At 38.4% G+C, this 12,838-nt stretch overlaps 1 protein-coding gene across 6 annotated transcripts in view; it reads left to right on the top strand.

Moving 5' to 3' along the window:
* Positions 1-12,838, top strand: part of NTRK2 (neurotrophic receptor tyrosine kinase 2) — a 211,545-nt gene that overhangs the window by 40,897 nt on the left and 157,810 nt on the right. For all 6 annotated transcript variants that reach the window (XM_061343932.1, XM_061343931.1, XM_061343933.1 and 3 more), the window contains exons 6-8: positions 3,427-3,563; positions 6,714-6,846; positions 8,037-8,336. In XM_061343932.1, coding sequence (XP_061199916.1) covers positions 3,427-3,563; positions 6,714-6,846; positions 8,037-8,336 — 570 coding nt within the window. The remainder of the gene's footprint in view (positions 1-3,426; positions 3,564-6,713; positions 6,847-8,036; positions 8,337-12,838) is intronic.

Genomic DNA, 12,838 nt, shown 5'->3' with positions numbered 1-12,838 from the left:
TTCCGGCAGGATACAAGCATGATGTAGCTGTTTGCCTCAGAGGCATAACACCAATGTGACATGTGCAGACTTTTGCAAAAAACCAAAACTAGATCTGGTTCAGAGCCAGTACCAGGTTTAATGCCAGTTAGTACCAGAGCAAACTCAGCTGCCTATCCTGTAAATAAACATGCTGCAGGAAGGAGTTGCCTCAGAACTTAACAGCTATTAACAGAGGGCTCTAAGGGACCAAACTTGTTTTTATTTTTGCTTGCATGAGAGGTTTCATGTGAAACAATGTGTTAGTAGGAACTGTGCTGGGTTGCATAGTGAAACACTGATCTGGCCTGTAGACCTTGTCCCAAGTGCTAGGGCCAGGAAGAAGTGGGAAACTTTAATCTCTTCATATGTTCATGTCTGTCAGGAGCAGTTGGAATGATTTTCAGAGGTGTTGTGGAAGTGTAACTTTATAAAGCAAATGATCTCATTACTTCTCTCCTTGTTCCTTAACCAGAATAATTAATATCCAAATGTTCCCTAAGATTAGTTTTATTTCCTGCTCAGCTAGTTGACAGACACTGCTGAGATTTGAATTCACAGCAGGCAAGAGCAGATGGCTACCTTCGCTAACAGATTACTGCATCAAGGCGTACAAACTGTCCAGCTCTGTCTCAATAAACTTCAACATATGATTTATAAAGTGAACATAATAGAAGAAATCCATGATGCCTGTAATGGGAATCATATTACAGCACTACTTAAAGCACTGGGAGAATTGCCTAAGCAGTTATTGTATACTTGCACTTATCTTCAAATCTTATTAGGCAAGAAAGCATTGCCTGGAAAATTATTTGTGTTCTTTTCTGTAGTACTTCCTCTCATTTAATTTTTATTGAACTAATTAAACTTAAAGGGAGATTTCCCAGCTTCTGTTGAAGTTCTAGCAGACATATTGTGTTCATACTGATTTGATGGTTGTTTGTATGGGACTTTTTACATAAGCAAAAAAGTCTCTGCTGAACTTCTATACCTGCAAGTCTATGATGAAAGTTAAAAACAAAGCAAAACAAAAGAGATCTGTTGTTTCAGAAGAAGTCATTGCAAGGTCATACATACATATCCAGCACAACAGATAAACTCAATTATTTGTGATGATAGGTTGCAGGTAAAACTTACCTGGAACAGTTGATGAGACATACCTCAAAAAGGAGGCCAAGGCTTTTTACAGAGCACAGCAGCTCCAAATGATAGCACAGTATTTTTTAAAAAATATACGATATTTCTAGCATGTCGCATAATTATTTGCTACATAAATAAGTGAGGTCCTCTGTGCCTGATGTCTGTTGATATTGATGCCATTGTCTTTGAAGAGGGTCAGTCTATAATTCTTTGTGTTTTTGTAAGCATTCAGCATATGAATATACCCCTGATGGACAGGGGTAGAGCAGCTGATGTCATCTACCTGGAATTGTGCAAGGCGTTCAACACTGTTCCGCACAACATCCTTGTCTCTAAATTGGAGATACATCAATTTGATGGATGGACCACTCGGTGGATAAAGAACTGGCTGGATGGCTGCACACAAAGAGTTGTGGTCAATGGCTCAATGTCCAGCTGGAGACCAGTAACGAGTGGTGTCCCTCAGGGATCGGTGTTGGGACTGATGTTCAATATCTTTGTCCCTGACATGGACAGTGGGATTGAGTGCACCCTCAGCAAGTTTGTTGATGACACCAAGCTGTTTGGTTTGGTTGACATGCTGGAGGGAAGGAATGCCATCCAGAGGGACCTTGACATGCTTGTGAGGTGGGCTGATGCCAACTTCATGAAGTTTAACCATGACAAGTGCAAGGTCCTACACCTGGGTCGAAGCAATCCTAGGCACAGCTCCAGGTCAGGAGGAGAAGAGATTGAGAGCAGCCCTGCGGAAAAGGACTTGAGGGTGATAGTCGATGAGAAAATAAACATGAGCCGGCTTCAGTGTGCACTCGCAGCCCAGAAAGCCAGCCATATCCTGGGCTGCATCAAAAGCAGTGTGACCAGCAGGTTGAAGGAGGTGATCCTGCCCCCCAACTCTCCCCTCGTAAGACCTCACTTGGAGTATTGTGTGCAGTTCTGGTGTCCTCAACATAAAAAGGACATGGAACTGTTGGAACAAGTCCAGAGGAGGGCCACGAGAATGATCAGGGGACTGGAGCACCTCCCCTATGAAGATAGGCTGAGAAAGTTGGGGCTGTTCAGCCTGGAGAAGAGAAGGCTGCATGGAGACCTCATAGCAGCCTTCCAGTATCTGAAGGGGGCCTATAGGGATCCACTTCATTTTGGATAGGACAAGGGGTAATGGGTTAAAACTTAAAAAGCGGAAGTTTAGACTGGATATAAGGAGAAAGTTCTTTACTGTAAGGGTGGTGAGGCACTGCATGGGTTGTCCAAGGAAGCTGTGAATGCTCCATCCCTGGCAGTGTTCAAGGCCAGGTTGGAGAGATCCTTGAGTAACACGGTTTAGTGTGAGGTGTCCCTGTCCATGGCAGGGGGATTAGAACTTGATGATCTTAAGGTGCTTTCCGACTCAAACTTTCTATGGTTCTATTATTCTATATGCTTACTTTTTTGGGAAGCTCCCGTTGCTTTTAGTGCTGAAGAATGAGATACAGAGTGGTTAACAACTCTGTGAGATGGAGGGGGAATCCTGATTTTTGCAGTATCTGGGTTTGTTTCCTGGTGAGTGGTACCATTTCACTCACTGCTTTTCTGCTTTCCTAAGGGCATTAGTGAAGTCTACTGAGTGCCTTGGATAGCAGTCCTGTACAATTCTTCACCTTCTCTTCTGTGATTTCTTTCCTCTGGTTTGATCTGTTCAGTGCCCTGTGTCCCTCACTTTGTACATAAAATCTGGCTTTTGCCCTGCTGTCTGTGATCTGTGTCTATATGAGAGAAAGGGCTGCAGTCTCTTGTGTGATACTGGGAGCTAATGGGATTTCCCTGATAGTGTTGTGGAGAAGAATGGGAACACCCCAGTGTCACTTTGTGGAAAATAGAGATTTCTTTGTAGCTGTTACAAAGCAACAGATTAAATTTCCTGTTTTAAAGTGTGAGAGAATGTTGGTTTCTTTTCACTGAAGTTAAAAAATGAAGTTAGGATAACCTGTTTGCCCACCTGAAATATTTCTGTATATAATTAGCTTTATGTATTTCCAGATGAAGTAATATTTTATTAGGAAGTGAAGCAGAGGAGCTGCAGAAGAATGTTACATACCAGCTTAAAAATTCATGTTTCTAAAGAGGGTGATTGTGCTCTCTGACTTGAACAGTAACTGAGCACAACAAATATGTGGTTTAACGGTGTTTTTGCTTGCATTTAGACAAGCAGCTTATAATTGGGTGCTGTTTATTTCTGTCAAATACAAATGCATGTGGATTTTTTTGTTGTTGTTGTTTCTACTGTAGACTTGCCCTCAGCAAACCTAAGCAATTACAACATCACTGTAGTGGAAGGAAGGAGCATCACATTGTACTGCGATACTACTGGTGGGCCACCTCCTAATGTGTCCTGGGTGCTCACTAATCTTGTTTCAAACCATGAGGTAAGTTTCATATTCAAATACATGACAATTAAGAGATGAAGGATACCTGCTGAAGGATGGAATAAAATTTCATGTCCACCTTTAGTTAAGTTTTTAATAAAAAGATGAAATAGAAAATTAATGTTTGGATTACATTTATTTTCCAGCTACTTTCAATTGAGGGTGACTGCCACAGGGCTTCTGGGGAGTGGCAGACATTTGCTCCTTGAGACTGTGATTTGCACTTTGGTTTTTGGGTGCTCACTTGTAGATGAGAATACTGTAAATTTTGGAGAGTCATGTGATGAGTTGGGATGCTGAAACACAAAGGCTTTCTTATTGTCACTGACACCTGCATGCAGAGAAAGTCTAATCTACCTAATTGTAAAAAAAACTTTGTGTCTCTAATTTTGTTAGATCTTCATGCCAAAAGCTTGCTGTATTGGAATTTGATTGTAAAAATTTTGTGGCCTAGTTTCCTTCAACAAACAAAGCAGCAACAGGAAGCCTCAGAAATTGAAGTTTTTATTAAAAAGAATGGATATTTTTTAATTAAGTATGAAGATGTTTCCTTAATAAAATCATCCAGGCAGGGGGATTTTTATTTTCTGAGATCTCTGTATTCTGTGTCCCTACTTTAGATTGTGTGCACAGTGGAGGTAAAATGATTGTTTTCTCTGATAGAGAGGCATATAAGCAAATCTTCAAAATGCAGCTTCTAACTTCTTAAATTGACATTATTTACATGGTGGGTAAGACCCTCAGTTATTTACAATTTTATGTCACTGGCGTTCCTATATTATCATGGCGCAGACTGCCTAAAGCTTCCTAGTCTGTACAAAGTGTGGGATGTTCCAAAATTGTTCCTGCAGTATGGCAGAGGCAGGATCTCCGGTGTCTCATGGTCTTTGTACTTTCTTCCTTGAGGTCATTGTGTCACTATAGATATCTATACAGTCTATCCTGTATAGAATGTGACTAGCCTGTCTTTCAGCTCTCATAAAGAAAGAGTTCTGCAGAGCTCTAGTTTTATTTTTAAAATTTTCTCTAATCTGTAAAACTATCCAAAGGCATCAGTCATCATCAAGAACAAGAAATTAAAACAGTTTAAGGAACCCGTGCCAAATTCTTTCCTTTCCTTTCCTTTCCTTTCCTTTCCTTTCCTTTCCTTTCCTTTCCTTTCCTTTCCTTTCCTTTCCTTTCCTTTCCTTTCCTTTCCTTTCCTTTCCTTTCCTTTCCTTTCCTTTCCTTTCCTTTCCTTTCCTTTCCTTTCCTTTCCTTTCCTTTCCTTTCCTTTCCTTTCCTTTCCTTTCCTTTCCTTTCCTTTCCTTTCCTTTCCTTTCCTTTCCTTTCCTTTTTTTTTTTTTCTTTTTGAGTTATAAGCCAAAACAAATGTGGGATGCTGTTCAGAAAGTGAGATCACCTCATTTTTTAACCCTCCTATATGTGAAATGCCATGGTCAGTTTGCTTCAGGCTTTCCAGAAATATTCCGTGCTGGCATAACTTAATCTTGAGATTTCAGAGGCTCTCATAATATAGGCTAGCTAAAGACATAGACATGGGACACAGTAGTCTTTTCAGTAGCAGAAGAATGAATGCCTGTTAAACCTCATTAGCCATTCACAACTGTCCTTCCCTTTTCTGTGAGTATTGTTTCTGCTTTTCTTTCTTTCACTTCCATATCTCAATTTCTGCATCCCTTTTCTTCACCTCCTATGCTGCTTCTGCCTGTTTCCTCTCTCTTTCCTGTTCTACAAAAGACGATAACAAAAGTTGAAACTAAACTCTAGTCCTGCAAAACTAATTGTGCACTCTCGGTTTCTGTGCTGACGCATAGTCTGGTTGATGTTGGTTAAGTTTGTTTTGCTCTACATTTCAGCCCTGAGCTGCAATTGAGCCCCTCTGCTTTCAGTTCAGTTTTGAGCATGGCTCACCTCCAAGAGTTGTGTTGTATATGGAGAAATATGTAATGGAGTGTTTGATTTTCCACTCACCTCCCCTCGAGTCACACTGAAATCAAAGGGAAGCTTACCTTAAGTGGAGTTAAGCTATTACCTTGAGGTTCAAAATTCTGATTGCATAGGGCTGTATGCAGGACTGTTCCCACTGACTGCCACTGAAACCACTGTGGTTTTACAGATGCAGTGTGCCATTTGTTTGTGTTCTGTGCAGCACTGACGTGTGTGTCTACAGTAAAAAAACTACTCAGAAGTAGTTTTGAAAAAAATATCGTAATTATTATTTATTTTTTGAATGCATTTTGTTTCTTTCTTATGTAAGAAAATAGTCTTGCATTTTATGAAAAATTCAAGTATAAAATAGTAATTATTTGGTGTCCAAATGAAGGGCCTGCTTTAAAAAGCAGTTTTGCTATCTTTTGCTGTCTTTTTTTTTCTTTTTTTTTTTTTTTTTTTTTTAGTTCAGCTTTATTCAATGTTGCATAGCTACGTATTCAGTATGGCATTTAAGGCTGTAAATGGGACTGAGCTTTCTAAGAATCATAAGAATCAAGATTTCTAAGAATCATAATTCTTACCATAAGTAGACTGTGCCTAAACACATACAACAATACTTGGGCAGTAGCTTAGGTAGTGGAAGGTATGTAATTTATCATGTAAAGTTTCATGAGAAGAAGAAGCTTTCAAGAGAAATTTGGCTAAAGAGGGGAGAGAAGACATATTGTTTTCAAGCTACAATAGAGCTCAGAAGGCAGCAGTGGAAGAGACGTCAAGCGTTAAAGAGACAAAAGGTAAAGCAAGGATTGAACAGAATATAGAAGGAAAAAATTCAAGGCAAAGCAGAAAGTCAGTCATAAAATTCAAAAGAAGGATAAGCAAGGGTATGGGTAGAGAAAAAATACTTTTGCAGAGCCAGAGAAGTATTAAGAAAGGCAGAGACTGAAAGTGACAGGACAAAAAAATGGTTAAGTGCAGAGTTTGTAGCAGGACTTCCGGATCTCTGAATCCACTGCCAATGATGGCTACATTTGGTTCTGTAGGTGTTTTTTATCTGTTTGGGTAAGACACTGAAGTAAGCTTTGATTAATTGTGGACTAATACAGGTAAAAGGAATGGGACATGAAAAATGCCATTCAGGTGTGGCCAATGATTTCCTCCCTCTCCCTTGTTCTTTATGCTGCTGTTGACACATGTTTTTCTGAACACTTGTAGAGTGACACAAGTAAGAACCCTGCCTCGCTAACCATAAAGAATGTTTCATCCATGGACAGTGGACTGTGGATTTCCTGTGTAGCAGAGAACATTGTGGGAGAGGACCAAGCCTCTGCTGAGCTCACGGTATTCTGTACGTATACAGGTCTCCATACAGCTCCTGAGGCGAAACTGCATTGGCAGCAACTGTTTTGTGTACAAATATTTTTTGGGCACGCAGGTTGTTGAAACAAAAGCTCTTCAGGCATGTAAACTATCTAGTGCAGTTAATGCTGGGAGTAGCCCAACCAGCAGATGTTATATTTATCTTTTTCAGCCCTCTGTTCAGCAAAAGATCTATTTCTAAATGTTTTATCTTCCAGTTAGAATGATCCATAAGTAAAGGTCTGAAGTGCAAAATACGCAATGCCACTGTCAGTGTGAGAAGGTTTGTAATGGTGTGTGTGTACATAAGCGTTGTCTTAGGAATTAAGAAGTGCGAATGTATGAAAAGGCTTATAGAATTAATTATGACACTACAAATGTTTAAGTTCTTATTATCTAAAGAAAGCAACGACTGCAAAAAATAGCACACTTGCAACAACTTTTGTGCTGCCAGATGTAAATTTGTTTGTCATAGCTTTAAATAATATACTTATTTGTCAGGGCCAAGGAAGGGGGAAGGGACATGTAGCATAGAGGCTTTAGCTTCTTAGATCTAAGCTCCAGCCTGAATTCATTTCATGTTAACTAAACAGCATGTTTTCACAAGTTGCATCCCTCTGTTTAATTGAAGATGGGAATGGAATGCTTTGTAGATGGCAAACTTTGTTCAGCATGTGCTCATGACAGAGTAAACTAGAGAAGTCACTGTGGATGTAGGTTTGTAGGTTGAAATGGGATATGTAATAGCTATGGGAAGAAATATAAGCTAGAAATGTTTGAACAGTGTAAATGAGATTCTGAGCTTGGCACTGGTATGAGTAATAAAAGGGAGTATAACTAGATGAAATTGAATTCAGTTAAGAACAAATATCAAGGAAAAATTCCCCAAAATGAAATAATGAGCAAGGTGTTGGAATAATCTCCTGAGAGAAAAAGAACAAGTCTGTAAACTTGAAGCATTTAACAGGTTTGAGCAAAGAATGAGAAAATGCACAGTAGAAAATCATCTTTCTCTAACAGAAGAATCCAGAGAATTAAGTAATCTGTTCTGGCTTTGATTCTGTGAGGAAAATAATATGAAATTTGGATTCCTAGCTGAATATCTTTCCAGTACCAATTGCTTTTGGACAACTTTTCAAAATATTCTGATGTTCCTCCCTCTTTTTTTTTCTGATACAGTTGCACCAAATATCACATTTATTGAATCTCCAACCCCGGACCACCACTGGTGTATTCCATTCACTGTGAAAGGGAACCCTAAGCCCACACTGCAGTGGTTCTATGAAGGGGCTATACTGAATGAGTCTGAATACATCTGTACTAAAATACATGTTATCAATCAAAGTGAATACCATGGCTGCCTTCAGCTGGACAATCCTACCCACCTGAATAATGGTGCTTATACCTTACTAGCAAAGAATGAGTATGGAGAGGATGAAAAACGGGTTGATGCTCATTTCATGTCAGTGCCTGGAGACGGTGAGTATAATTTTTTTCCATGTTAGCAATTGCAGACCGATATGACTGTGGACACAGTGCTTCGGGCCAGTTTAGCTATTCTGGAGGAAGCTTTTTATATGTTTTTTTTTTTTTTTTCCTCTTTTCAGAATGACTGTCTTAAAGATTAGCTGTAAAATAATGTTTTGCTTGAGCATTTTCTTCTTGTTTATTGCTTCTTAAGGGAGGCCATGCTGATGCTCTGTAAATCTTCCTTATGAGCAACCATCCTCAGTGCTAGTTATGGCCAAGAAAATGTCGCTGTTTCTGAAGTGTTTTCTCAATCCTCAGTTCTGATCATGGAAAGCAGTGAGTGCCAATTCAGCCACTCCATGAGTTTTCTGCACTGCCTACGAATGGAAGTAAGCCATGTATCCAAGAGCATGGGCGATGCCCATCTAGTGCCTTGTTGCAAAATCAATAGTGCAGTCCAGTGAGCTCATGATAGTATGTTGTTGAGGACACAAGCAGGAGCTGGGGAGAAAACAAGTAGCACAGAGGCAGGATGGACAAGGTCTCAGATCCTCACAGACATTGCAATGTCCAGTTCCCATTCATTTCAATAGAGGCTGGGCACCCACATGCCTAGGAATATTTGTATTCAGTATCTTTCCTGGTAAATATATGCATCTTCAATTGTTCAAAAGGCTCTGCCTCATGCCTCCTAAATTCTCTGTGAGCTGGTTCAAGGTGGATTAATTCATTGAACTGTGGGGATTGCTGTAAGTGATTGATGTTCACTGTGGTTTGATCTTTTCCCACATCTTTAAAACCATATGTAAAGTGACTGTAAGAATAAGAAGACATACATGTAAGCATATTGCTGTATGTAGAAAAAACTCTGAGTAGACCTTGCACAGCTGGAGTGGAAATAAAGGCATGTTTCTGCGCAAATAATTGCACAGTCATATCTGGAAATATGAGCATCTGTGTACCTTTGGCTTTTTAGCCATGAGATATAAATAGCAGCCCTCTTTTCTGAAACAGCAATGTGTAGTGCTAATGTTATCTAGTAGGAATAAAGAAGTGAATATTTAAATTCTCTCTCACACATTGCAGGCTACAGACAGTAAAAATGTGGTCTGAGTTTAACGTTTTTCTCTGTCAGCTCAGTCTGCTGTAAGCAGAGATGGAGGGTCTTTTGCCCTCTCACCCCTAGAGGAGAAGGTGAAGAACTCATAAAACCAGGCTTTATTTACTGCTGCTGCCCTTAGTTCTCCTCTCCTCTTTTTTTTTTTTCTCTGGAATTATTCCTTAAATAGACCCATTACAGAAATGTTCCATGGTTTCATCTACTGGCATCCTGTAATACTGCATTATAATGGTTCTGTAAAACATTTCACCTTGAGCATGTTCTGTGTACAGTGGAATTTCTCTTACACCCTGATTATTTAATATGAACCTAGCTGGATTTTCTTAACAGAATACCAGTTCCTGTAATACAGTCAGGTGAATTTATAATTTTTTGTCTTTAATTCAAACCCCTTCTCCGCTATATACTGAAAATTTCCCAGTTGTGACCTTTTAAATCAGTAAATAGAACTATAGGTAGCCTCTAAATTAGAAAGACAGCACTAATATGTATGTATTTATTTATTTATTTATTCCATCCTCTTTACAGTCATAAGGAATGTAAATCTCCTAAAATAATCTCTCACAAAAACACTATACATGAAATCAGACTATGTACAGACAAGATGTAACTGGACTAGAAATCAGTTCATGCATAATGGATGACACAAAAACAGTCTTAAAAATTAACAGGGGAAATTGGTTATCTACTTAGCCTTCTCAATATTGGTTTTTATTTTTTTTCTCTATGAGAATCATGCCACTGAACATTAGAAAACATCAGAACTTTGTTGTCTCCTCCAGTGAAGCTAGCATAAAAGCAAATGTTAAGAAACCAGAATTCTCTGTTCATCATATTACAATTTTTATTTTAAACTATCACTATTTAAAGCACTGTCAGGCTTTTTCAAACCCTTAAAAAGCTTTTTCACTGCTGTTGTTACTGTGTAGTTTCTTCTTCTGGCCCGCATATTGTACAATGAAGCATGAAGATTAAGGCCCACACCCTGGTATTATGCTCATTTCCATGCTTTCCTGACTGAATTAAATACCAACCCTGATGTTTCATGGGGTGGGGTATACTCACTGAGCTTTAAACTGATTCTCTGGTTATTGCATCACTTACGGGCAAATGCTTGAAGGTAAAAACAAAAGGAATAGAGAAAAAACCCCACCTCACCTATAATCCATATGTCTATCTAGATTAAATACAAGTAAGTCTGAAGCATGTTCTGTCATCAACAGTGTAATACTCCACTTTCAAAGTTTCATGAAACATAATGACATGTTTTGTGCTAAGATGCTCTCAACTTCCAGCATGCTACTTGCAGAACATTTTTCACTGGTCCAAGGATGCAGGCATAAATGAGAGGAAACCATATAACACAATGGAATATAGATTGAGTTACTGATAACACAATGTTGTAAATTAAGACTTCCATTTAGATATGAAGGCCTGAAAAAGTAAATTTCATATCCTATTAGCTGGATTTTTAACTAGGTTTAATCTCTAAATTTCTTGGATTCCTGTAAAGTTCTTCTTGCTGAGGGTGACTTGGTTATTTTAGATTACACTGCAGCAAACGGTAAGCAAGAAATTCTGGAGGCTGTTCTCATAGTCGATCCAAAACAGCTAATAAATGTGGGAGAGTTTTTTACCAATACTAAGTATTTTTAATTAAGCTTATTAATCTTCCAGCTCTGTACTCTAAAATTCAGATGAAGGAATCCAAGTCACATACATCTTGTCAAATTAAAAGAATATGTTAAATATGCCTTAGAAGTCGCATCTTGCTTGTGCAGCATAACAACACGGGGCTGTTCTGCAGAAGTATGTTTTTGGATTGACTCTTCTGCTGCTGCTTTATTTTGAAATGTTAACTTTATGAAGAAAGAAGCAAGCAAAACAACTGTAGTTGATATAGCTTATAAAGATGAGTGAATAGGACAAGTCTCTTTATAGTTTATTTATGCAACAACCTGTTCTACCAGAGACCGAAACAACAATGCTGTTCTTCGTTTGCCTTAAAAATAATTGTGTGTAAATGTGGAAACTGACTGTGGTGAAGTTTAATGTTAGAATAGCTCCAACAGATGTTTTGTTAATTTGAGTAGATACATTTCTATGAATGGAATACTGAATAAAAATTTGGTGGTTTTCCAGCATCTTATTTTTTGCAAATTTATTTGAAGTGGAGTATTTAGTTATATAAAAGATATTTGAATGGAGTTTACCACTTTCTAGTTTATATCCCTGTCAGGAGTTAGGGGGTTAAACTAATCTGGTTACTTTATTGCTATTTTAGTAAACAGTAACAAAAAAGTTGTCATTCAACTCAGGAGTAGATGCCTGAGAATACTTTTGTTGTTCATTTTCCCCTTGAGATTACAGAAGGTAAATTAGAATACTGTCTTTCAGCAGATGGATGTTTATACTGGAAAAACTGAACCCATGAACTTTTATGGGCAGAAAACTCTGGTCTGACGTTGCTTAAGGACAGCTATTACAAGTTTTCTTCACTTGTTATTTATTTCTGCAAATTTACATAACAGTTCTTATGGGGTCTATTAACCTGTGTCTCTGGATACTAGAATATCTTCAAATGCATTTTAAAATATGCCTAATTGTATGCTGCTCTTCTGCAAATAGGATGCAGAATACTGTTCAGTATTTTAAGTACAGATTCTCACGCTGTTGACTGAAGAAGAAACAATGGTGTTCTGATCATACTTCACAGCGGCTTCATGGCAGTGTAATGCCTGGATTTGCTGCTATGGATTTGCTGTATAGTACTATAAACAATTAGACATTCTGAAGTTTGATTAATCTTTAGAGATTTTAGCTATCTTTTAGTTTTATTTCCAGACCAACAAAGAGTAACGATATGAAAGAGTTGATTAGGAGCCTACCACATAAGCTGTGCTATAAATACATTATAGACCAGAATGAAACGGTATGTTGAAATACAACACAAGTATCTTTCAAAGTTCAAATAGTGCAATAATGCACTAATTTCATAGGTGTTGTGTGCATTATACTCACGTATGTGTTCAGCCTTACATACGTGCAGTAATTAGAAAAAGCTGCAACTGGAACGAGTAAAATTTAGAAAAGTGTTGACTAGATGGGTATCCATTTGCTTGTGTAAAGGCTGGCTTTTGAAACATCTGGCTCTTCTGGTAAGAGTTCTGACTGTGTATCAGCTGTGCAGCTCGCTTTCAGAAACATCCTTTTACAAAGCAGAAGAAACTGTGCTGCTTAGGTCATTGCTACCTCTAGCTCTTAACTTGCCAGCTCACAGCTAAACTGGTTTGCTCTCACACTGACTTAATAGCAAAATTTTTGGACCAGGTAAAAATCAGTGATTGTTAATGGTCACTGAAATCTGCTTCCACCTACAGTCAGGAAGAAT

This window comes from Neopsephotus bourkii, unplaced genomic scaffold, assembly GCF_033783945.1.
Source record: "Neopsephotus bourkii isolate Nb327-2 ecotype Australia unplaced genomic scaffold, CSIRO-AGI_Nbou_v1 NB_1831, whole genome shotgun sequence".
Taxonomy (NCBI): Eukaryota; Metazoa; Chordata; class Aves; order Psittaciformes; family Psittacidae; genus Neopsephotus; species Neopsephotus bourkii.
The sequence above is the reverse complement of the archived record's forward strand: the minus strand, read 5'-3'. Positions and strand labels throughout refer to the sequence as shown.